Raw genomic sequence first — 26,895 nt, forward strand, 5'->3', positions numbered from 1 at the left:
TCATTGAATGCCTTTATAACAATATTGTTAGCTCTTAAGGTTAGGAAGATCTCACTGACATACATCTAATGAAGACAGGTTGCATGGCTGCAGTCATGCAGTGTGATATCTAAAGTCATAAGACAAACACATCTGAGTTGAAACACTTACCAATGTTGTTTAGGACCAAGGGACAGTGTTTCAAATGGCAGCTCTGATTCTCTGTGCATGTCAGCTTGCATCTTATCTTTCTGCGCTTGTCTCCAGAGATCGGCAACTGTAGTGTCTGCATCCCCCTTTGGAGTGCTTTCATGTACTGAGGAGAAGCTAACGGATATGTCTTCTTCAGACACGACAGGGGGCTGCTGGCCTGCAGGTGGCTGTTTCTTACTAGGTGTGCTCTCAGCACGACGCACAGTCCTGGGGCTGTCGATGTCTTCATGAAGTGCAGAGAATCCTATACACAAACACAGAAACAATTAGGTGTGGTCATGCTGTAATGTGCTTTATTTTAAAAACACATTTTAAAATTCCACCCCTGAAATTAGAAATTGGTTAAAACTAAAAAAAAAACAAACAGTACGATTAGAAAGTGTAACAATTTCTGGTTATGTGAAAGTGCCAGAAAAAGCCAGTAGTAAGAAATGCCTGTATTTTAAAGTAAAAATAAAACATGTACTCTGAGTTTCTCAAAGGTTTTGCAAGCTTTTGAAGTGGTACCACCCCTTCAAATGTATTATCTACTGTATGTGAGGGTATTTGATGGATTTGAGAGGAATTGTCGTGTTACTTCTTTTATCAAAATACTTTTAGATATCTGTGTTAGCAAAATAATCTACAGTTTACAGTACCTTCACTATGATCCAAGGATATTGTCTGCTCAATCTCAGCATAGGTTCGTGAGGACAGCTGTTGACATGACTTCGTGCTTTTTGTTTCAATGAGGTGAACAATGTCCATTCTGTTAATTTTTGTGAGTTTCTGAATTAAACAGTTTTCTGTTTGGAATGACAAACATGATAAAAAATTAGTGATCAGATGGCAGACAAGAAATTCTGTGATGATTCCTTTATGTTATACCTTTTATGATAGCATTTTACATATTTTACACAAAAATACAGTATTATGAAAAACATTTTTGTTTACTGTCTTATACTGTATATACTGTATATACTGTATATGATACAGGAATATATATGCTAGTGGCAAAAACTAAAAGATTACCTGTGGCATGTTTGCCATCTCGTTCCATCCAATACTTAAGTAAAGCATGACTTTGGTCCAGCAATGAGTTGGGGTTCTCAATTCTTATCTGATGAATTTGGTCCTCACTGAAGTCTAGTTCCCGGGCCAGTTCTGGATGAATGAAAAATCTGTTAGATTTTGAGCTCTCGTCTTCTGCTTGAACTCCTCACTCACTTTGACATACTGTATTCACAAATTTACATTTCATAGACCATATGCACATACACACAAAGACACATGCAGTAGTTTACAAAGCTATTTTAAAACGTTATCCTCTAAGAGAGTTACATTTACTATTTCTATGCATCAGAGATTGTAACCTGAATTAATGGTATGTTTGGAATAATAATAACTGTTCAGAATTTTAGCAAAACAAAAATAAAAGCAGAAGTAATATAATAAACCTGACACAAACGATACATGGGTATCATAAAGAGTTTAACACAGCACTACATCCATCTATCCATTCATAATCAGAAATCCACTTATTCTTGACAACGATTGCAACGACCTGGATGCAAAGGGCTCTTGGCGAAACTACTCCTTGGATGTGGGGGGTAGTTTGGAAAAAGGTGAGTGGAAACCGGGGAACAGAGAAAAACACAAACTCCACACAGAAGGCACCCCAGTCCAGAATCAAACCCAGGAACAAGAGTTTCAAGGCAACAGTGCTATCCACTACACCATTATTTTTTTCCGAAACACTACAGCTGGTGGGAAAAAAAGCTAAACAAATTGAGGCTTCCAAACATTAAAAAAAATGAAACAAAATCAGATTAATTACATTGAGTACAAGTTTTGTTTTAATCTACATTTGAGTCTAAGGTTTAACGGTCAGTACTTAAAGAAATAATCATTTTAAATCGATTCGATATATGTTGCTTTTGGTGTTTATGTAAACATGAAGTGTTCAAATGCATTTCTAAACGTAGTACCAGGATTCAATTGTCAAGGGCTATAAATTACACTCATATACCCAAGTCAATGACCATAGAATTGCAGCACTGTTGCCCAGTTTGTCATTTCATATGCCATTCAAATAGTTTTAAAAAGTTTTTAAAACCTACAATTTTTCGGTAAAATGAAGAATAAAACCTAAAATAAGAAAAAATGATTCAGGTATAAAATATCGCTTCACATTTCCACCAGAACGCAACACTACGCATAGTACATATACAGTAAAGCATTCTATTTCCTTTTAAATATGCTTCTAATTTTTGGGGGGATTTTCAGACACTGTTTCTGCCTGCTCAGGTTCCTAGGCGACATGTCACAAATCTGCAAAAAGAGCTATTTTTTGTCTTCCAAGTGTCAAATCAGCATTGCTTCAATATTGTCTGTGGTCTCACATCTTGTGTGAAAAGAACCTACTCACATATGCACTGTATTATTTCATTGTATTTCTACTCACCTGTCCAGCTGAATCCAAGATGGTCAGCAATAACAGCTAATCTTTCCTCCTTTCTTTCTGCATCATCCTGTGGATCTAAATTTCACCACAACAGATCACAACTATCAAAAGTAGCCGTCACTTAAGTAGTTCGAAAATTACATTTATATAAGAAAAAAAACTCTGTCTACAGAAAAAATACTTCATTTTCTTTCAATGTGTTAATATCTACTAAATAAATTTGAATATATTTTCATTATTTTCCCTTAAACAAGATTATATGTTGGAAGGTTTTAAAACAAGGGGTAAATTAAAACTGAGTAGCAGTTTCACCACATATGTTTTTATGTCAAAAAAGGGCATTTCTTTTGATTTTAAGATAACGGTGCTGAAGCAATGAAAAATGATGCCACTTTAAAAAAAGAGTAAAATGCAACATTTTGGCAAAGGACCATATCAGTTCGATAAATAAATGTCAATATAGATACTAATTCATGTTAAAGTTAATTTTAAATATTTACAAATTTCTGAGCTGAAATACTTCTATATTTAAATTCTGTCCTTTTAGAAAGGGTTCGTTGCAAGATAGAGTATGTGTAATCATCACCTACTATGTTCTAAGACATAGTAGACGATTCAATACAGAACTACAAGGTGATTTAAACAAACAATAACACGTCTGCTAATTGTGTTTTTCCTGTTTTTAAACAAAGTTCTAAATCAATCTTGAGATTTTTAGAACACACACAAGGAAAGAAGACAGTCACAACACAAATAATTCAAAAGACCACGGAGGCAATCACAAAAGCATTAGCTAAAAGAGGTGCGCAAGTTTATCTCTAACGCGCAAACGCACAGAGAAACCCAATTAGCTGGAAAGTACCTTCACATTGGGCGTGGACATTTTCATCGGGAATGAGTTGCATCTGAGTCTCAACAGACTCGTCCCAGATAGGTCTCATGTCAAAGACATCTTCGGGAAGAGGCAGCTGTGACTCAAAACATGCCTCACTTTCTATAACTGAGACTTCCAAGGTGCTGCTTTCATCATCTGAAATCATTTCTTGTTCATTTTCTGCCTGTGTAAGCCTCTCAACTAACTTTGAGGCTTCATCACTTATTTCTTCGAAGAATTCAATGGAATGCTTGTAAAGCTCAAAGAACTGTTCTTTGTTCTCTTTAGCTGGAGTAGAGGTTTGGAATGTTTGTCCATATTTGGTCTTAACAGGCAGTCTAGACTGGAATGTCCTTGGTTTCACAACATCATCACTTTCTGTTCTGCTTGGAGTGTCCTGAGATGTTTCCTGAGACTCTCCCTCACAGTAACTTCTAACTTTGGAAGACCTTTTTGATTTTGCGTCTCCTGATGGGCAGGCATCAGTTTCAGACTTGCTTCTTTGTTCCTGCTTAATAGGTATTTTACACTTTCTATCTGGATCCTTCAGGGACTCTCCTCGTTTTAATGAAACATCAGAAGTTGATTCAGGCTTAATTGCACCAAGCTTAACAGGTATTTTAGATTTAGATTTTGTATCTTCCTCCAGAGGTGGCTCCTTCTGAGTAGATGTTAAAGCTGATGAAGATTCTTTGACTGGGAGTTTTGACTTTTGTTCACTAGTAGTGACCGTCTCTGTATCAGATTTAGACATTTCAATGACTGAGTGCTGATCCTCTGGAGAAGAGTCAGAAGACTCCTCATCTTGTTCAGAATATACAGACCTAGTAACCGTTGAAAAGTTCAGTTGTACATCTGTAATGGATGTCTCTGTGTCAGGACTTTCTTCATCTCTTTTCTCAGGCTTTACATCTGTTAGTTCAGGACATGGGGGATCTTTCTTCAGGGTCTTAGTTGATGCAGAAATTCCCATTTTAATTGGGATTCTGGACTTTGATTCAGACTTTGTGACCATTGTGCCCGTACAAGGACTCTGATCATCATCATTTGCTTCTGACTGGGGAAGAAATAAATCCATTTCATCATTTGTTGTGTCATGTAGATCATTTTCTGTCTTTATATCCAAAGATGACACTGTAATGGAAATGGCACTTTCCCCTTCAGAAGATTCACATCCAACAGGATCTTCTCTGGCTTCATCTGACAAAATCTCCTCAAAAGGTTGTTCACCTATTTGGAAGAAGTGGAAACTTTCATCTTCAAAGCTCCTTTTGCTCATATCTATGGCTCCACTCCTTGTCATCTCAAACAATTTCCCTTCTTGGAATAAGAAAGGATTTTGTTCACTAGTGGGTGTTCCTTCATCTGTAGGTGTCCTACCTGGAGTAGTGTCTGGAGTTGCACCTTGGGACTGTCGATCAACCATTAAACTAAGGATCTTCTGCTCTTCCTCCTTGACTCGTGCTGCAAAAGCATCATCATCTTCTCGAATGGCACTCCAGGTATCTACATCACCTTCGGGTCTTGCCGTAACTCCCTTGGACTGAGTTTTAAGACCTGATGCTGGTGCATCTTCTACTTGAATGTCATCATAAACACAGACATCTGGCTTACATGGATCCTGTGCATGTTCCATGATGGGATCACATTTATCATGAGAATCATCACAAATGTCTGATCTACTAGACCATTCGAAATGTTCTTCTTTGATTTCTTCTTTTGCATTGGTTTCTGTCAGACTATCTCCAAAGGACAGTTTTGAAGGGCATTTTGTTACCGTGCCAGTTCCTCTGTTATCCTCCTTACTTTCACTCAGTTGTTCAAAGCACTCTTCCTTTTCATCAGTTGTTCTATTTTTTGACTCTTCACTATCAGTGGACATAGAAATCATATGAAAACTTATATTGTCATAGGGACTTGTTTCTTGTTCAGCTTCTTTTGTTTCTTCATCTAATTCTATGCTAGCTGGTACCTGTGGACGATCAGATGTTTCTTTCTTAATGCTGCCTTCATGAGAAATAGATACCAGTGAACATTCTGTAGCTCCAAAAGATCCATCAGAAGGTTCACAGCTGTGAGTCATTATAGTTTGTTCTGTTTGTTGTTCATATTCTGAAGGTGGTACTGTTCTTTCTTCTTCTGCTTCTACATAGCTGTATGCATGATGATCTTCAGGTTCTACAGGGCTACAATCATCACACATGCCTGGGGGCAAAGGAGATGGGGGTTGTACTTTAATTATGGGCTCTACAGAAAGAGCTGAATCCAAATCTTTTTCAAGATTTGTAAGCTCTGGTTCACTTTCTGAAGAGCTCTCATCTGGAGACACTATTCTTATAGGCTGACCTTCCAAAAATTCAGAAACAGCTGAAGCGTCTGTAGTTTTAATATCTTTTCTGACTTCTCTTTTGCATTTGGCATCTTGTTCCATCTCATCAAAAGTTTTAATTTTTGCAGCCATCTTAAACATTTCTTCTTCTGGGGTGAATTTCTTTTGAGGCTCACTGCTATCTGAGGAATCATCTTCATCTGCTTCCTCCGTATCTTCTGGGATCACAGGTGGTTTTGAGGGTACAGACAGGACCTGCAGGTCTGGAGTTTTAGGTGTGACTTCATAACTGATTTCTTCAGAGCTTGGGGTGTCAGGTGAAAGAGGGCTTTTTCCTGAACTTTCTATTTGGGATGTTTGCTCCAAACTATCATCATCCGCGCTGCCCTCAGGGTCCCTAAGGAGCCTGTTACGCACAGCTTCAGCTGGGAAGTCTGCCTTTGTTGGAAATGTCTGGGAAGCAGGACCACTGGCCTGTTCTACTACTGGAATACCAGCTCCTATCTTCTGTTCTACTGGACTGCTTTCTAATGAATCACGACATGGGGACTCCTTTGTTGGACTTGGCTCAATAGAATCTGGAGTTTTATGTGAGGAATTATCTTCCAGAACTGGACTGGCTTCCAATGAGTCCTTGTGACTAATGGTCAAAGAATCATCAGCTAATGGACTAAGAGCTTCTGAGTCTTGCTTTTTAAGTGGCAGATCTAGGCCATCATGACAATATGTAGCACCCTTTTCAGTTGGCAATCCAGAAGATTTAGGAACCTCTTGGCTGGCAATTTCAGGTGCCACGTCATCCTCTGAACTTAAAAATGTATCAACAGTTTCTGAAACCCTTTTAGAATGTAATCCAAATTGTGATGGTTTAGGTGATGAAGATACTCCTTTCTTTTCATTAGTGTCTTCACCACAGAAATCTGTGTCACCTTTAACTCCAGTTGACTCACTCATGGTTTGATCATCAGTCTCCTCAGTGGGAGATGTTGGGAGAGTCATTTCTGTTGACTGCTGGTCATCAAAGGTTGTAACTCCAGAGTCTGCTGCAGTAGAATCATTAGCTAAGCTTTCAGACTTTTCTTTACCCGATTCCTTAGATCTTTCTAACATTTGTTGATCAATTTTCTTGGGTGAAAATGACAGACTTTCAGGGCTTGTTTCTGGAGTCTCTGCCAAGCCCTCATGCTTATAACTTTCTTCTGAGCTCATCTGAGGTGTGCCATCACCTAAGCTAATACTTGGTGAATCAGCAACACCCTCGTGTTTCAGGCTCTCAGAGCTGTCATCCAAGGCACCATTTTGTAGGACTGTATCTGGCAGGAACTCTTCTTTGGAAAGATCAGGAGGGAAGACAATTGTGAGATCATGTTGAACAGCCCCTGAGTCTTCATGCTTGGTGCTTGGTTCACTTTCATCGTGACCAGATATCTTTCTAAACTGCTTGTACTCATCACTTCCCTCAAGTTCTGCTTTAATGTCTTCACTAAAATCCATAGAATGTTTCCTATCAGGACTTATTTGCATATCTGTCTCTTTCTGGAACTCATCGTTCACCTTGGCTTCACATTTTTCAACTTGTTTCTGCAATAGCATGTCAGGTATACTGGTTGAAAGTTTTGGGCTTATCTCTTCCTTCATTATTGAATCTTCATTTTCTTTGCTTGTTTCACTATCTTGAATCTCAGATGAATCCAAAGAAAGAGAAGTGGTTTGTTCATGGTTCTTGGTGACATATCCTGTTTTTGACTGTATGGAATGTGTTTTTACTGTTTCTGTTACTTTGGTTGCAGTTGAATGTTCTGTTATCATATTTGTAGATTTATGCTCAAAAAGCCCAGACTTTCTCTTTGAAGGGTCCTGTCCTGTCTGAAAGGCTCTCATTAGTTCTCGGACAGACATAGTCTCTTCGAGTCTTTCTGTTGTAGAAGACATCCCAGGAGGTGAGTGTGGCATTTTTGTTTCTTTTTTAATTTGAGATAATTTACTTTCATCACTGCTTAAAGCTTTACTGCTTATTTGCTTACGCCCCTTTTCCTCCTCTTCAACCTTCTTTTGAAGAGCTTTCACTTTCTCCTTAATTGAACCAATAGGGGTCTCCTCCACCACTGGTGACACTTCTTTTGGAGCTGAACTCAAAATCATGCTTTCATCCAAAGACTCTTCAGAGCTAACCCTGTAGATGTCAGATTCAGATGTGGCAATTTGAGATTCTTTTTGGTCATTTTTTTCCTTTAATTTTCTCCTCACTGGTTTTTTAATATCAGATGGAGGAAGTTTAGTATCCTGCTCTAAAGACATATATTTACTCCGTCTTTGAACACGAACCTCTTTGAAATGCTCTTCAATAACGCCTTCAGGTGGAGTATGGATTTTAGCAGGTTGTTGCAAAAGGAACTCATTTAGATCTTCAGCCAAATAGGATACCATCCCACTCACATCTTTAGCTGTCTTTGGTCGAGATGTGCCTCGGTCAATTTTAACTTCTTGTATTAAGGGCTCCTGAACTTCAAAAGGTGCCATTAGTTTGGCTTCTTCAATTTCACTGTCAGTGAGTAAGACCCATTCTTCCTCTTGTCGTGCTGCCTGGCTTATCCCTTCTTTCTTCTGTGATGCTGTCTTACCTGTATATGTTCCACGTCTTAGAATCTCACTCACTTTCTCTAAGTCTTCTTTGACCTTTTCTACTATTTCAAAAGGCTCTCCAGGTTCGTCATCTGCTCCCTTTTCAAGCCCACCTCCTTCAACGGGACTTGACTTCTCTGTGGAGTCTGTTGTTAAGATGGCTGTCATTTTGATCAAATCCTGCTTCATCTCTGAGACCTCAGAGAGTAAATCGGGACTTGCGAGGACCGGAGAGTCCCGAATCAAGTGCATTTTCAGAGCAGATGTTTCAGTAGAATCAGTCTCCTCTTCATCTTGGGTTTCAAGGAACAACAATTCAAATTAAAATGGAAATTAAAAAAACAGAGATTGGAAAAATATAATCAGGACCAGAACAATACAAAATCTTTGGTTCAAATGGTAACAAGGGGAATACCAACAGAAAGGGGTAGGTATGGCTTGTGGATCCAACAGGTCTTGGGACACAAGAGCAAAGCAAAGCTAACAAAAAATGGGAAGGAGATGGGCAGGAAATAACTTGCTTATACACTTTATTTTATTTTTTTACCATTGCACATCCATACGTACAACACGAAAGGCAAGAAAAAACTTCAAACAACAAAACAGGACACCAACAAATCAAGAAACATAAAGAAACAGGGAGACAGTGGAATTACACAAAGATAGACATCTCAAGATTGTTCAAATGTAAGAGATTCATGTCTAAAAAATATACCAGAAACAATCAAAGCTGTTTTTCCTCTAAAAGAAAGCCAGTGCTAGCGAACTGTCAGAAGAATGTTTAAATTGAACCCAGGAAGGAAAATGTACCATTTTGTTATTCCAAAACTATGGCATCTATATCAATCTGAGTCAGCTGCAAACCGGCATTTCAACTAAAGGAATTTTAAGCCTCTAACTAGAAAACATTTAGTTGATCAAAAAAAGAGGTATGGTCCTTTCCAGGGAACATCCTCCTTATTTTCACAAACAATACATAAAGATGTAAAAAATAAAATAAAATGAAACACACAAAGAGGATTTGTTGTGAATTAGGTTGAAAGTGAATGAAACAATTGAGAGAATAATGTTAAGCAAACAAAAAGTCGAAAGAACACCCACACTTGACACACACACAATACATGTAAGCCAAGTTATTTCCATGCAAAGCAAAGGTGCTGAAAATGTTTAGGCATGCAGCCTCATGTGAAACATAAGCAGGTGGTCTGTATAAAAATATACAGATATGCACATCCTTAGATTACAGCAATTATGCCAGTTTATAAAGGGAATTATCATTGCACAATTTTGATCTGGTAATGATTTAAAAACTAAAATGTGCAACGTATTTGAATAAATATTTTATAGTAAAATATTGGCCTGCTCTAAAGAATTCAGTGATTCAGCTCATAATTATTTAAAAATTAAACACGGATGTACAAAATATACTAAACATTAATACAGAATTCATGTGGGTACCTGGATAATCCTACAGATCAACAATTTAGAAGAAGGATTCATCACGTATTATGTGAATGTGGTCCTTACCAAAAGAAATTTGCCACAAAGCATCTGTCTTGCTTCTATTTTAGTAAAAACCTTTCTTATAAAAACTTAACTTCATTGGTTGCAATCATAGTAGTACATTGTCTAGTCAGCTGATCAAACAACAGAGCACATATATCCACTTCCATCTCTTTAGTCTTAAAAGGGACTGGACAGAGCATGCATTGATTTTAAAGCATATTCTTGATTTGTCTTGTTTATGTAATTTAGGTTTAAATAGATTGTATATTATCATGTTGGAAAACAAACACTTCAAGCACAATGTCCATTAATGTGGATACTGTATGATACTGAAGAATGGAGTGATGTTCATTTTGTATTCTGTTTGTGCACCACCAAACTACTGAAAACCTTCACTTTACCAACTCTATGTTTTACTCTAGAAGTTCTCAATATTTGCAGAACCTCTTCACATTTTCTTCTCAGATACTTTTAACTTTTGGAAAAAATAAACTGTTGTTTCATGTACCCCTAACGTTGCTGTCTAAAACATTTAGACACTATACCTTCTACACTCTAAACCTTAAATTAAGTTCCTGTTCTAGGTGTTATGTGTTTCTCTTGTCTCTGTAAAAAGTTCTGAGAAGCAGTTCTTCACCTTTTCAAAAGATAACCCTCCAAGACAAAGGTGATACTTCAATTATTAAATATGGAAACCAAATCAGCAGTAAGCCAAGTGTTAGCTGAAAGATGATTATTAGAAGTGAGTGTAAGTTTGTCTTTCTGTCCTGATTTTTTTGGTTGCATAACTACTATTTTTTTGTGACTGTATTGTCCTTTTCATTATGCAAAATACTGAAATCTTCTCTAGTTTCTCTGTTTCTCCAACAGAATACCATTTGTTGTTAAAGATAACCAGACATGGTAACTCACAACCCTGTGCAGGTAAGGTATAACTCTCTTATCACTGAACAGAGCCAAGAAAGAAGAAGGCAGATTGAACTTTTAAAAATCCCTTTCATAAACTGAAATACAAATGCTGTTACTGTAGTGTAGTCATATACAGTATATACTCTATAGTAAACAGAAGTGGACCGGCATACATATAAATATATTTATATATAAATTATAATGATATAAATTATATGCTATATAATAAATAAAGTTCACAAGAGGCACAGACCATCACTAAAGCAATCATGAAGAGTTCTAAGATAAAAATTGCTTTGTGGATGTCTTTAAAGTGATTGAAAATCTGGCCAGTTTTCTAAATCAGATGTTCAATCTAAACATCACCACATCATGAATGGTGTAATAAATGTGTATGTGGACAGTATCTCTTTTTGACTTGCAGAATCAAGAGTATGGAGAAAAGTTCGAAAAGAAGATACTGTGATTTTGAAAGATGAGAGTGACAGAATTATGCCATAAAACTGGCATAACCTTTGCTTCAAAAGTAATGTAACTGACAAGACAAACATACAAAACTGAAAGGGCTTTGGAGAAAACATTTCAGCCACAGCAGAGCTACTGGGGAGGCTAAAGCAGAATGATTTTAAAAACTCTTAAAAATTAGGGATTAAAGTTAACTACATAGGCCGGGAATATTAAAAAGCAAACACCGAATATCTCATTAAAACACTACTTTACTTTAAGTAAGTTAGTAATTACGAGACAGGGTAGGTTACTTAAGTTGAACAACACACTGAAAAAAGCAACACAATTATAAAAAATTGTCTTACATTTCTCATGTGTCCTGCTGGTCTGCAAGAAAAGAATTTGACATACTTATGGTTAAGGTACATTTGACAACTCTTTTCCCATTACTCAATGACAATTCAAATAGACACTGTAAATAGTAAGCCCCAAGCTGATTGAAAAACCAACTGTACATTATTACCAATCACCCAAGGACAAGTTTGAGATGATAAATGCTATTTTAAAAGATGACGTTCTTATCCAAGCTGACCTTTAGTGACAATTTCTTGCTCATGATCTATGCTCCCTTGTTGCAGACAGGCGGGCATGCTTTCGGACATTAAAACTACCATAAACGGAAACACCATGATCATCATTTGATCAATTGTCATTACACATCTAAATCAATATTAAATACTCACAATTATAAAGGTGCAAAATGCAGTTATATGGTGTGGTCAAAGTTCAAAGACTCTTAAAACTAAACTGCATTTCACTTTAGACAGATGGGAGAAAGGGAATTAAAAAACAAATAGCACCTAATTGCTATTAGGATTTACGAGAATTGAATCTTCTTTTTATAAGGTATGTAGTTTCGGACTTATTCCACACTACAGTTTAGAGACCACTCTTTACACGTGTACAGTACCATGTAATCTCTGCATTGCCATATTGTAAAATTTTAAAGATAAGGTTTTAAGCCAGATAAATGTGAATGGAGATCAGCTAACAATATGGGTAGTAGGAAGAAGGTAGATGAAAAGATGGCTGCATAAAACAAAAATAAATGTAATCTGAATTCATTAAAAGTTATATCCTATCCCCCTCTACCGCCCTACCGCTTGGCTGTTAAGAAATGTTAAAATGACAGGTAAAGCTTTTACTTTAAGAACCCCTCTTCTCACGTTTGCACATTTCCTTGCATATTTCATAGACATCGAACATTCCAAGGAAAAAAAAACAATAGATTCTGAGAGAGATGCTGGAACCATTTGTTCAGTAATATCAAAAATATATAATAGTACCGCTCTCGGACTCTGTAACAAAGAATTAATGAACAAAATGCAACATTAATAAGTCATATTGATTTGTATCTTTAAAACTGTTAGTCACCTAATTTTATGTGCTTAAAGATAGTATCTTTCTTCACCACTTCAAACCAATAATATGGAATATTAGAAGTGAACTGTTAACTGCTTCAGAACTGATAAATGCTACAACTATAAATTAGTTAATCAGTAAAGTTAATTAATCAAAACTGTCCATGATAAACTATGGAAATACAGTAGGTGTGGCTGCTGAGGATTTTAACATTTGATATAGATGTATCTGTTTCATGGGTAAGCATGTGATTTGTTCAGAAATAACAATATAATTGTAGTTTAAACACTTATTGGAAATAAGTGTTCATACAATAGGTTCATACAATAAATAATAAAACATGTTACTGTTACAAGGATTTTATCATTTAAATAATAATAAATTATAAATAATGATCAACTTGAAATATTCAAATGTTTTTTAAAATGATTTAAATGTGTATTTATATTTACATATACCAGTATTAAATGAAAATATTGATTACAACAATATCAAATTTCACTGACATTCCTGATATTTTGGGATTTACATTAAAATTGGATGAAGGGTTTCAGAATAACTATTTTTGTTTTGGGTTCATTCTCCTGGCTAAGATGCAAAATATGATTAAATTCAGGATAACCTTATTGTACTCATAAAAAGTAAGATAGAGAGTTAGAGAAATAAACCTACTGTGATAAACTCCTATAAGGAGAAAAAATATGTTTAAGTGAAACACACAGGAAGTTTAGTTTATCCTTGTGTTTAAAGACAAAAATGACCATTTTATTGTCAAATTCTTAGTACAAAGTTAAAGCACTTAAAATCTGTATTTCTTTTCTTTTTAGAACATTATTAGGCTTTCTATATTCTGAAAAAAATGCTACACCAGTAAATATTTCATTTTTGAAGAAGTCAACAAAGAAACATAAATATTTGATTTAAAGCAGTCAATGATGACTGTGTTACATCAGACCCACCACAAGGAAAGCTGCCTTATAATTTAGTGAACACTGACATCATGCATTAACGCTGAAATGGAAATGAGGTTAAAGTTACCTCTTCCTCTTGTTCTTGATCAGAATCAGATTCCTTTGAGTCACAAGAAGCAATGTAGAAGAAAGAGCAAGCAAAGCAAAGTTCAGTCAGTACGTTACCACAGCAGGAGGGGAAAGGTATCAGATTTAAGACGATTAGGATGTGCCGCTTAGGCAGTATTATTCCATCTTACAGGGAGCAATTTACATTCTGGTGTATATTTTTTTAATTGAATCATGCATATAACTTGAAGTACAACAATGTCAATAAAGAATTTGAAAAAACATGCACTTTATTACAAAAAATATAAAATGAAAAGGAACATGTAAGGAATTATAATATATAGAGCAAGGGAAATACTCTCAGTTATCAACATAAAAGAACATGAAAAGATTAGGGTGAGCCAAGAACAAGCTTCTTTTTCTTTCTTACCTTTGAGTATGCAGGCAATGTGATGTTTAGGTTACATATGGCATTTTGTACCAGACTTCTGTAGGATCTGGGCTCCTTCATGAAAGACAATCGCCCACAGGGCTCCTGTGTGCTGTCCCGTACCTGGTGCAATCACATCAGACTTTCATGAAAATGGCCAGGGACATAAAGAGGGTCTTGCAGATTCACTGTAGTTCACTAAAGAACTAGTTCAAGACATTTACTGTATATTCTGGTTACAACTTAGTTATAAACCAATGACTTAAATTCACTTGGATAAATTAATAGTATTCACTTTAATTGGATGAATATATCTGTATACTGTATATGGCTATTAATATGTACTGTACCACAAAATGTAAAACTTTTTAACCTAACAATTAAGGAAATTGTTAGAAATAAGGCTTCCTTGACATGTACTGTAGGTAGCTCTAACCTGACATCTGTCCTGTGTTAAAAAAAAGTCATTTTAATTGCTTTACATCATTCTTAAAAAAAAGAATTACCTTAATGAAAAGTGCAAGTCTGTTTTCCTTGAAAGCAAAGAAACTAAAGAGATGATGCTGGCCACTTTTTGTCAGTGGTACCAGGTTACCAAAGCAGTCTGCATAGATGGGCTTCCCTTCTAGTACCTGTAAAAGTATGGGGAACATTTAGATTGTTAAGTTGTAACGACCCAACCCGGTAACTACTGTCCAAGTCTGGGGTACCAAAATGTTTATTTTCAATTCTCACACTACCCCAAATTTCTAAGGTAAGACAATGGGGATTCTTGTTGAATTTTCTCAGCATTTCTCAGGTATTTCACGAATTATCTAAAATCTTGAGAACTGCCAATGGCTACGATTCCAGAAGGACGCTTCCCCATAACAGGCAACCTTATCTCTTGTAATTGTTTCAGACCTAATTTATATGACAGGTGAGGGACATTAAACTTAACAGCTGTGTAATTAACATCCAATTTGTCTCCTAATGCCTTCCTCACCTCCACATCCCTGCTTCGAGCCACCTCGACAAAATTCTCCTGTTGTTCCAGTGTCTTGTCCACCTTGTCATCTGTCATGCAGAAACACCTCAGACGTGCTTCTATGGGGTCATGGGATTTGGCAAATATGACAAACTTGGCCATGTAGGGGACACAGATGATCTCTCTGTAAACTTGTGTAGCAAAGTTAACAGACTCCTGAATCTGTCGGCAATCTATCAGCCAGAACCTGCAAGAAGGCAGAAAAGCATCAGAATATGTTGCTTGATGAACAGTCATATTGGTAAGTTTCCTTTATTTTAGATTTACACAATGGTCAAAAAGTACACTCCACGATCAGCCATAAAGTAAGACATAATCATGCTTCATCTTTGTGTTAGACCAAATCTGCTGTAGGTTTTATGAGTGGAATATGACAGAATACCACCAGACAGAATCGACCTACTGGTGCAAAGCATGTGTCTCACATGAATTGCTGTATCTCTTGTTGATCGGGCCTTTTGATGACAAATACTGTATTAATTCAGCAACACGAGTTAACCTAAGTGATGTCTGTTCCCTAAAATGTAAGTTTGCCTGATAAATTAATAATTTTGTCATTTTTCTGATAACGTTTGTGAATTTGTTGCCAACTTGTTGGAGTTATAAGCAGTTAAAAGAGATAGCTGACTTCTGGTGCTCCTTATACATTACTCTTTATTGTAAAATATCGATGAGCTACTGTATTTTGTATCTTACCTTGCTGACACATTTGTTGTGAAGGACACACAGTCGTTGACAAATGTTAATGGTGTAGTTCCTGTTATGTCTTCCCATTGTGCTGGAGTTGTACCACCTGTAAAGTCAAACAAATAGATTTAACCACACACTCTATAAATTGTACCCAGGTCAGCAGTGTAACAAAAATGAAATGTGAAATCTATTTGCCTAATTCCAAGTCATTACAAAAGTATTATGTCCCTTGCTCACTGAGAATTCTGTATAATTTTTGAGAGTTAGCTCTGCTGAAGTTAGCATTCGGGTAATTGACTTCTTATAAACTAATTATCTAATAGATAATATGAATAATGAATAATAATCTAAACTTATTAGATTTTTGCAACATGTTTTATGTAATATATTACTGTACATTTGCAATTTACTGTACTCCCTTTTATAATTATATATAACATTTTTCTCAACATTCACCTGTTAATACCATACAACCTGTACCTTAATTGTTCTGTAGATCTTCCAAATTATTAACAAGATGAATGTACACAATTCTACAATGGGCTGATTGGATAGGCTGAAGGTTAAGAAGTTCTGATCTACAGTCGACTCATATACTGAACTGCAAAGTTTGTGATTTATAGTTGTAACTCTGTGGCACCACATCAATGTGTCAGCTTACTGTATATGTTTTAATTTAATGTATAAATATTGCTAAAGAAAATAAATAACATTCCTATCCAGGAAACTAAAATTAACAATGAATGTTAATTGAAAAAGGTCTGAAATCAATGAATGAAAGAATACTGTCAGTGATGGACACGTACCAGTAATGCTACACAATAATCTCAGGGTTGGAGTGTCTCCACTGTACCCATTCATTATTCCATCAGCAGAGGATTTGGGAATAGGAATAGTCATTGTGATGGGTTTATGGAATTTTCTTCTTCTGGGTTCTAGAGTAACAATGGGACTGAATGTTGCCTTGTTGCCTAAAATCTTTCTCACCAGCTCAACATTCATTGGCTGCGCCTATGCAGGAAAAGAGAGAGAACAGGTGAGTATTTCGGAACTGACGGGAGACAGTACGTGTTATTAGAGAGAAAGGAATATATTGGTAATAAAATCCTTTCTCGGCAATTTAACAATGAAAAACTTTAGTCACACAAAGGAAGCTGAAACCTGTAGCAGCCAGGACTGAATGCTCTGAGCAAGCACTTCTTAAGACAGGAGAGTGCTTTAATGCTGACTGAACAGTGCACATACCTGCAGGCCAACCCGGATCCTCTTGGTGAGAGCTCCCTCAGGAAAGACTGCCTGAACCTGTGGAACCACTGTGCTGCTCAGGACTCCACCTTCAGGCCCAATCAGGTTGCTGTCCTGCTTAATCCGAGACACTACTGCAAAGTACTGTGGGAAGTCTCTAGTAATGATACGGCAAATGCGCTTCTTCTCCAGTTCCTCGGGAGGATCAAGCTCTGAACAATTATGAAAAAACAACGATGTAAACAAACCTTAATCCTTAAGTACAGAAAACAAATTAAATTTCAATGACAACAGTTCTTGAAAACTTTGAGACTGTGTAACAAAATCAGTTGGTAGAGGAAGAGACAGCTGGTTTATTCGCAAGCACAGGCAGGATCAAGAAGGCAAACAAAAATGTCCATTACTAGCCTAGAAAAAATGGAGCAAAACAGAGAGGACTTTGCCTGAGTAAAACACACCCAATCTAGGTGGTGACCCAACTTAGACAAGAGTACGCTCCCACCTGGTAAATCACTCACAGTGGACTACTGATAGGGGTCAGACCAGAGCCAACAACATCTAGAAAATAAGTCAACTTTTGCAGTCCTGATACTTATTTGTTTAATTTTAATGCCTCTTAGTATACAATAGGTGTGGCATTCAGATGTTATTGAATACTGTATACTGTATGTAAAGTTTTAAGCTTTAATCTGAAGTCATGGTTTATATTTTGACTTGAAAAACGGTGATTAGAACAAATTCACTCTCTGAGTGACCAATATCCCAAAGCTAGCGAATCTCACACAAGTTTGAGAGGCCTTTACCCCCTCAGCCTCACCTTCATCCATTCCATTCAAGATCTCGTTCAGCTCCTCCTCAGTGTGCTCACAGCTGTGCTCCTTCCAGCTCTCCCCTGTCTCGCTGCGCAGCACCACCAGCTCCCTCTCCTTCCCTCGCAGTGCAGCAAAGTGGGGGATCTCCACGATCACCGGCCTGGGCCAAGGACAAGCACACAGTGAGCAGCCAGCCTGGGCTTCTTGGGTCTTCCTGCACTCCACATTCAGGTGGTAAGGCCTGGAACGCACCAGCTTACAGCTGCTGGAGTGAGCTGATGTTGTCACACCTTAGATTTATCTTACAGCTCTTGAGATAAATAGATAGTTTCTAGAAATCTTAAGAATCGGATACTAATACATACATATTTGCATAAAATCAAAGCAAGGTATTGGTGCCCTGGATCTTGTCCTTTTGGAAAAAAAATGGACACACCAATTTTTTTGTTCTTTAAATTTATGTGGCCACTTAGGTGTTGCTTAGGGATTGCTAAAGGGTCCTTGTTAGTTTATTCGCAACAAATGTATTCCACAAATTTATTTGGTCAACACTCGTAGAAAAACTCAGTTTGCTGTATATAAGAGTGTCGTAACTACTGTACCAACAGTAGAAAGTCCCATCATAAGGGGGTTCCTGACACCTGTCTGTTTCCCTCAAGCTACAGATGACCTCTTTTTTACTAAAATGTCAATCTGTGTTTAGTACTTAAGGGGATATTTAATATTGGGAAGATCTGTTTACACTACACTGCAACTTTACTGTGAGAAATGTGTTTCAGGCATTACAACACCCTGATGTGCAGAACAATATATTGTATGTAATCCGTGTCTATGGGAGTATCATGCTAAAACTAAAGAAAACTCCACACAAAAAAAACTTGTGAGGTGAACACACATTGCACTAGACAGTCAAAGCATAGGACAACAGAGTTACTGGGGAATTATAAATAAAAATATATTTAAGAAATTAAAATATAAGTATATTTTGTAATGCTGGAAAGAAAAAAAGTTGGAAGGCAAAAAATAAGGATATCGCACAGGATATAAAGAGAATGAGAGGCCAGAACCCATGGGTTGTTTAATACTGTATGTCTCTCCTACCCAAGGAATTTTGTTCCAGGTGGCCCAAGCTGAAGTATTCGGCTAACCAAGCTTTCTCCCTCATTAAGAGGGGGAGGAGCAGTGGGAAGATGCAGTTTACTGAATGAATCCAAAGCAGCAGTGAAAACAGAAAGAGGATAAATAATACAGATTTTATTTCATATTGTTATCCGCAAGTGGTTCTCAGACACAAAATACCAGTGGGAAGCTGATGTACTGTCTGCGCTGACATACAGATTTAAGGAAAGTGTAGTGCTCAGCAACAGTAAGTGTTAGCTCCAGCCAGCCCATCAGCATTGATTGATCTTCTTTCCAGAACCTGCCTCTCATCAGTAGTGAAGTGCAGCAACTGTTTGTCCTATAAAACTAAGGAAGCATTTTGTTTGAAAAAGAGACTTTATAACCTACCTAAAGAAGACAGATAGTCTATACTGTAAAACACAATTTTGTTTTGAAAACTATAACAGAAAACTTGAAAAGAACTGTTTAATTATGTTACAATGTCTTCCATGAACATAAGTTCTTGTCAAAACCAATTACAACACATTATTATAAAGAACATGCTAATGCAGAAGACATGGACATTATTTTATTATGAATTCAAATTTTTTCATCAAATTAGAACATACAAAATTAATCATGGTACAGTTTTCTACTGTGTGTGGAATCTCAGTTTTAAAACTGCTTATTGAATATTTAAGGTTAGATTGCAACTCCTGCTATCTTGCCACAGAGGCCATTAGCAGGAATTGTTTACTCTTGGTAAAGATCTTGGCTATCTTGGAAGCATGGGATCAAAAGTGTTGCATTGGACGCCACCACCACAGAGGCATGTTAAAACCTAGTATAAATAATCTATGTGTCTCAATTCTTACACTAAATCATGTACAAAACCAGAAACAACATACGATAAAACTGAGCTTAGCAACATGTAGGGGATGGAATGGAATTTGGGAGGTACAGTAAAAAATGCATAGTGAAAAAATAACCAGAGATGTGAAAATCCTGTCAAGTATAAGACCCAAAACCATCAAGAAACCACTGTTATCTTGTGTTATGCCGAATGGCGATCCATTATTGATGTGCTGCAACTATCTCATTCCAGGCGGTGATGTTGGACAGTCACAAATACATTCAAAAATATGATGGGTGCACAGAATGGAAATCCCACTGAAATCCTTCCTGAGTATCATAATCATTGAACAACATACAACAAAACAAATTTCAGATTTACCTGAATGCATTTAATTTCCGTAATCCTGCATTATTCTGCAAAGTTGTGGGTATATCAGGATGTCATTCAGAGAAAATATGGTCTCACTTAAAAATATCAAATAATGATGACATTATCATCATCCTTGGACAAGCTAAAAAAGGTTTGTCAATTTCTAGAATTTAAAAAAAAACGTAAACCACCCACAAAGGTCTAGGCAGTCAAACTACAGTTGTCACCAAAAGAGAGATTTTAAGGACTTTAGGAGTACTTGATACAGACTGAAGATATTGAGCCATTGAAGCCCCAGGTCATGCACACTCACGCCACAAGAGCAGGTGCCTTTTTGTGAGCCTTACAGTGATTCAAAATCAGAAAATCAGGATAGTCTTTCTTGCTCCCTCATAGCCAGGACAGTGAAAGAAAATTTCAGAGCGGCATTCTGCCCATGGAGCTTAAGCCAAAGCAGTGAAAGCTATTTCCATTTATTAAAGAACAGTGAGCACCTGGTCTCTCCCATTTTGAAGATGGGATCTTGTAAGGGTTCATATAGTGTTAATAGCATGGGAAGAGGTAGCATCTGGCCACTTCTGTTATGCCCTCAACAGACATAAGGTAAATGCTGTAGCATGCAATAAACGTCTGACATTAAACTTCACTGAAGCTTTTTATAGCACAACACTGCTCAACATTCAGGATAACCTTCACTGAGAGAAGAGAGCACTAGAATCCTATAGAATCCTATGCACTCCCCGAGAGCATTTTTTTGTGATTGGTAAAACTGTGGTGAAGGTTGGGGACAGTCCACATGCTATGTTAAGAAGTGATCTAATTACTCTAGTGCTAGAAAGCAGCTAGGTGTGTTCTTTTTGCCACAGTTCTGCTGTCAGATTTAATAAACTAGATTTTCTAACTGAACTAGTCTTTTCCTTGAAAGTTTCCCTTTCGAATCTTTCAAATTAAGTACTCAAACAGTCCCTTGATGAGCATTTATCCACTAAGTCTTCCTTCATTAGTCAAACTTTATGGACAAATGGTAGACCAAGTTTAATTACACCTTTAATGAAAGATTTAATGAAAGCAGGAAACGAAAAGGGGTGGCGAACAACACCACAGTGCACTGAAGTTACAGGATACAAGAAATGCAGTAGTGTTCAGGGCAAATCACACTGGAACGCTTCACACAAACACAGACTCACCCGAGGAACTGAGCTCCAGAGGGGCCCACTTCGATCAGCCTGCTGGCCAGCCCCTCTCCCTCCACCATAGGTGGCATAGTGGCCAGACGGTGTCGTTTCACTAGGCGGCAAGTCACCCTTGTGGGGGCTGTGCACTTCCGGGGAGGAATGATAATGCGCAGGCCGTTGTGACGGCAGCCTCTCATGGCTCCACCCCGGGCATCGACCATGAAGCTCACCAGGAAGCTGCAGACACAGACACAGTCTTTGCATGTTCCCCATGCTCTGCTTTCTATGATTGTTTCCAAAGTGCTAACATGTTCTCTTTCTTATAACGGTGGCACAGTTGTGTTTGATATAGGAAAATGGGAGCATATTATGTTCTTTAAACCAGAGGGGAGCATATTATAGTCTTTAAACCAGAAGAGTGGATTTAAACCGAAAGGTATTTCAGATACAAGAGAAGGATAGGAATACCCACCATATTAAATCTTTAAAAAGTGAATGTATTTACTGAAAATAACATTTTCTTTCAACTGCATCACAAATCTGTCTTAACAAGTTGTGTTAAGCAATAACAACTAAATTTCTCACTGCAAGCAGTCAGTGTGCTTAAAGATGACACTGTGTCCATTACACCGCATGAATTACAAGGATGTTAGAGATATTTTCCTGTGCAAGTTCTTGAAAACCAAAATTTTCTTACAGAATTTTGAATATCCCATACAAGATTTATATGGCTTTCTGAACAGCACAGCAATCCCACATTTTCCAATTAAATAATATGCTTCATTCAAAAAGGCACTTACATGATCTTTGAAGGATTCAACAAAAACCCTTTAACAAAAACCCTCATGCAAAACACAAGTTGAAAGCACGGGAGGCATTTTTTGAAGCATAACATGCAACAAGGTAAGACAATGAACCTTGTTAGAGCCGAACCCAGCACATTTTCAACATGGTATGTGAAACACTCCATCATGCAGATTGTATATCACAATATCCACACGGTGTCAGCTTGTGACATCACACACAGTATGCTCTTGTCAAGTACCACGTACACTATAAAACACGAGACACCACTTAGTACTGGACGTGGCAGTGACAGTTTTTTCAGGAACATCAATGGCCCCATGACTTTTCTGGAGGCAAAAACAATATAAAATGCCCAGTAATGGATGAAGCCCCAACAATATATTTACAGACAAGCAGATGCAAGTCAAATTCTTTAATGCAACCGGCTTTGGTTTCTTTAATGAAACCTCTAAAGCCTAAAAAAATGTAAATATGTCTACGAAGTCCAATTGGTCCCTACAACATTAAACCAAGATTCAATGTTTCAAATTGAACTCTCTCTCACACACTTCTGAAGGTGTGGTCATTCTAGGTTCAACTGTGCTAAAGATTCGTAAAAAAACTGCAATGATTTTCTCTCACTTTCACATAGCATCTGCCAGAAAGCAAGGCAGCAGTCAACACATTAAAGAATATATCTGAGAAATGTGCACATGACCAGTTAAAATGCTTTAAATATTTTGTGATACAATGTTTATCACAGTACCCAAAGGGAAAGGTGGGACACATAGCATTCTTTAGTTAGTAATGCCTTGTTTTTGATTAAAATGCTTTAGGACTCTTTGTAGGTGACTTTTACTGCTGGGACTCAGTTATAACCTAGTGGAACCCATTGAGCTCTAAGTAAAACTGCTTTTAAATATATTTAACCAAGTGTACAAAATCCATAAATACTATTTATGTCAAATTCAAAATGGTCCTTTATTATATGTTCTTTAAACATACTGTATTGTATATTCAATAGAAATAAAATGGCTGTACATATACTGTAGTACACATAATGATTTGGGACATGTAATTGTAAATAAATGTTTCTGTAACTGTACATGTAATTGTAAATAATTGTGCAGAAATAAAGCACAAATATGTGGATTATCTCACATAAAATGTCATCAAGAACCTCATTCACATATAGTTCAAGTAGGGAGCTGTGTCAGCATTCGTAGGCTGCAAAGGAACAAAGGTTTATTCCATGCTGAAAAGAGAAGAAAAGAAACCTAACATTTTAGCTGTGGAGCCTTCTTCGAGTGTGTGACCCAAAGAAGGCTCCACAGCTGAAACATTGTGTTTCTTTTCTTCTCTTTTCTGCATGGAATAAATCTTTACTTGTTCCTCACTCACATATTTTCAATTATAAAAGATAAAGGACTAATTTCTCTGAAAAACAGGAAAAAGAAATTACCACTACCAGCAGACAATGTTTATTAATGAATTATCTGTAATAGAACATATGGGAAAAGTTTCAGAAAGGTTTCTGGTTAAATTTATCTGGGTACAGTACTTTCAAAGGCCTCATTGTGCAAAAATGAGGAATTACGTTTTTATCTTGCCCTTACTGAAGGAGATACCGTATTACCAAATATCTTTTCTGATAGCAGGCTTTAGTTTATTAAAGGAAATGAAGCAAGAAAAAGTCCCCTAAAGAGCCCTGAAGCATCCCAAGCAGGAAGGTTACAAAGAGAGTTTCAATGGGCAAAAACAGCCTTAGACACTGAAGGACGGGCAAGGTGCAGAGATTCACCTGCTGTTGTCATGGTCAAGGCAGGGAGAGGAGCGGCTGAAAACAGAACAGAGACTAATCACAAAGAAGAAGAAGGAGAAAAGGCTGAAAGATTAGATAAGAGTGAGATTTGTGACCGAATGAAAAGTAAAAAGGTCAGCTGAGGAAAAGAAAATGCAGAATCATTTCGCCACCATCAATTCCCACCCCACAAAGACTTTTTTCATTCCCATGCAGCAACACATTGTGGCAGCAATTACCAACGGTCTAGGCAGCCTGGATTTGAAACAGCTGTGAGAAAGAAGAGGTTACCCCACAGTAACAGAGGTTACCCCCAATCTATTTGGCACAATAGAGTATGATTCAAAACTAAAAATTGCATCTGATTAAATCAGGACCCCTAAAATATTTCTAAAAAGACTGTGTGAAGATTTGCTTAAGGTCTTGATATAATCAGTGTACAGTAATCTTGTATTACTGTAATTTAACAGTTTACAGGGCAAACCTGAAAGAGTACTTTTTAAAGAAAGACTGCATTCAGTCCTTAAACACATCACGAAAGACCTAATGACCATCCCCTTAAAGACCAAATCCAAATGTCAAAACTAAAAACCCAGCTGCAGATTTCCTCTGGGCCAAAGAAAGGCGCCCCAGGCAAATCTTATTTTCATTATGAAGTACCAGGTTAACTACTGGATGTTGGCATATGAGTTGAAATTTTGTCAGAGGGCCATTTGATTCAAGACATTTTCTGATGTTAAAACAGTTTATACTGCAGCGGTTACTCCCCGGGGAGTAATGATTACTAAGCACGGACACTAAGGTCGCAGGGCTGAGTGTATGAGTACTTAGTCAGTTGCGTGTTCCCACTCTCATGAATAGCTGACTGCTCCATTTTGAGAGACCTACCCTGAATGAATGGGGCTGGCAGAAACAGCCACATTGTCAAGATGCTCATTTCCCCAGCTGATGCGGTATGGTTCAGTCTCCCTGGCAAGAGCAGATATCTAGCAGGTAATAAAAAGTGACCTGTTAGAATTACTCTTGAAACAGAATTGATTTAAGCCTGCTGAATGTAAGAAATTAAAGGGATGTTGTTGGAAAGAATAATAGATGACACTAAATAATAATTTATGCTAAAATCTGATACAGTATACCGTGAAGTTATTTCACAATGCTACAAAACAGTTGTGATATTTCAATTATCTTTTGTTTGCACAGCTTAGATGTAAGATTTGCGTGAGCTGCACTGCTATAAAGAACTAAAAAGTCACATTCACATGAAAAACATTATATTTCAGTACACACAGTATACATTACATTGTTTTAAACTTTGTTTATAACTTAACAAATTATTGGAAATAATATAAAAGGCTGAGCCAGTTCACATAGTGTAGGATACACTATTATGCCACCGAGGAAAGGGATGAGTCACATACCTGGTGGCTGGTAGCAGTTATCATGTCCTCAATCTGTCCGTCTTTCATGTATGACCCGTGGATCGGGGTGTGAGACCTGTCTGAACTGAAAGATTGCAGGCTGTTTAGTTAGTGAGTTGCCATGGAGATTCGGATGAAGGAAAGGGGTGGTGTATGAAGAAAAAATGAAAAAAATTGTGGCCCCGTTAATGTGTTATGTAACTGCTAGGGGAGGGGTACTTTCATAAAATGAAAGAAACCTCAGTGTCTCCGGGATCAGTGCTGGGCGTTGAAGTAGAAAAACACTTATATATATTATTGATGGAAAATATATATATATATAATTTATCTGTATTCAACACTACAGTGTTGGTTCAGGCACATTGTGTAATACTGTATGTCGGCTGTTTTAACATATCTTAAGCAGCTCCAATAATTACAGCTCCACATCAAAGGACAAGACTTGGGACAGGACTTAGCAGGTCAACACATGTTACATATCAAAGGACAGCTCCACATCAAAGGACAGGACTTGGGACAGGACCAACCGGTCAACTCATGCTACATATGAAAGGGCAAGACGAATACACACGAAGCAGTGAAACAAAACCTCTTCCTGAGATCGTACTGTACTGTATATAAGAGCTGGGAAACCCTTGCGGTTTGTCTGTCCTGCGGGACAGACCCCACGCGCGTTGATGTCATTATTGAGCTCAATAAAAACAACTGAATCCACGAAAGACTGTGTCCTGCTCCTTGGATGAAGGATTTCCCACAACAGTGTATTACAGAGAGCTGAGATACTGTAAGTTCCATTTGCATTTTGGGCTCCAAAAGTGCACTATGAAAACTTCAAAATGTATACTGATTCTAAATAGCACATTTGCGGGAAAAATATTAGATTTCAGTACACACGGTATACATGACATTTTTTTTTATCTTTGTTAAGATTACAACTAACAAATTCTGGAAATAACATAAATAAAATTCCACTTTTTATTCCTTACCAGTTCTCTGATCAATGCATTATATTGTTCTGGTTGCAATGGTTTACCTTAATTAATTTTGTATACAGAAGTATCTGAAAGCTATGATTTGTTTTCGAAATTGAGCATTTTTGTTAATTTAATAAATAGCATCCAATATTTTATGTTTGCATATTTGCCTTGATTCCTGGAAGACATACAGTATGAGGGGTTGTGTGATGTAGAGTTCACCGGTAAACTTGGGATAATATTTGAACCTTTATGGTTCAAATCATCATGACATAAGAAACAAATATAGACTTATGATACAAGCAATGAAGTGACAACTGCACACAACAGCACTAGAGAGAAACATATATGGGGCTGGTAGAAACATATCTCCAATAAACAGGCATAACGTTTGGGTAATGTGGGCTTCAGCCCATGTGTCCAAGAGGCTGTTAAATGAAAAGACTTC

General features: G+C 37.2%; 1 protein-coding gene across 3 annotated transcripts in view; it reads right to left on the reverse strand.

The window, feature by feature from the left end:
* LOC148840581 (ankyrin-2-like) overlaps positions 1-26,895 on the reverse strand; it is an 87,358-nt gene that overhangs the window by 14,007 nt on the left and 46,456 nt on the right. Inside the window, exons 26-44 of one of the 3 annotated variants that reach the window (XM_088939520.1) lie at positions 25,474-25,558; positions 24,944-25,041; positions 24,056-24,091; positions 21,481-21,705; positions 19,069-19,167; positions 17,973-18,127; positions 17,156-17,367; positions 16,717-16,921; positions 15,917-16,013; positions 15,179-15,407; positions 14,700-14,825; positions 14,194-14,316; positions 13,783-13,815; positions 11,688-11,709; positions 3,498-8,753; positions 2,636-2,710; positions 1,204-1,335; positions 831-977; positions 151-436 (exon numbers count right to left, since the gene is read on the reverse strand). In XM_088939520.1, the coding sequence (XP_088795646.1) occupies positions 151-436; positions 831-977; positions 1,204-1,335; positions 2,636-2,710; positions 3,498-8,753; positions 11,688-11,709; positions 13,783-13,815; positions 14,194-14,316; positions 14,700-14,825; positions 15,179-15,407; positions 15,917-16,013; positions 16,717-16,921; positions 17,156-17,367; positions 17,973-18,127; positions 19,069-19,167; positions 21,481-21,705; positions 24,056-24,091; positions 24,944-25,041; positions 25,474-25,558 (7,641 nt within the window). The remainder of the gene's footprint in view (positions 1-150; positions 437-830; positions 978-1,203; positions 1,336-2,635; positions 2,711-3,497; positions 8,754-11,687; positions 11,710-13,782; positions 13,816-14,193; positions 14,317-14,699; positions 14,826-15,178; positions 15,408-15,916; positions 16,014-16,716; positions 16,922-17,155; positions 17,368-17,972; positions 18,128-19,068; positions 19,168-21,480; positions 21,706-24,055; positions 24,092-24,943; positions 25,042-25,473; positions 25,559-26,895) is intronic. The other 2 variants (XM_088939360.1, XM_088939441.1) reach the window with 2 other exon arrangements.

This window comes from Atractosteus spatula, chromosome 1, assembly GCF_055471065.1.
Source record: "Atractosteus spatula isolate fAtrSpa1 chromosome 1, fAtrSpa1.hap1, whole genome shotgun sequence".
NCBI lineage: Eukaryota > Metazoa > Chordata > Actinopteri > Semionotiformes > Lepisosteidae > Atractosteus > Atractosteus spatula.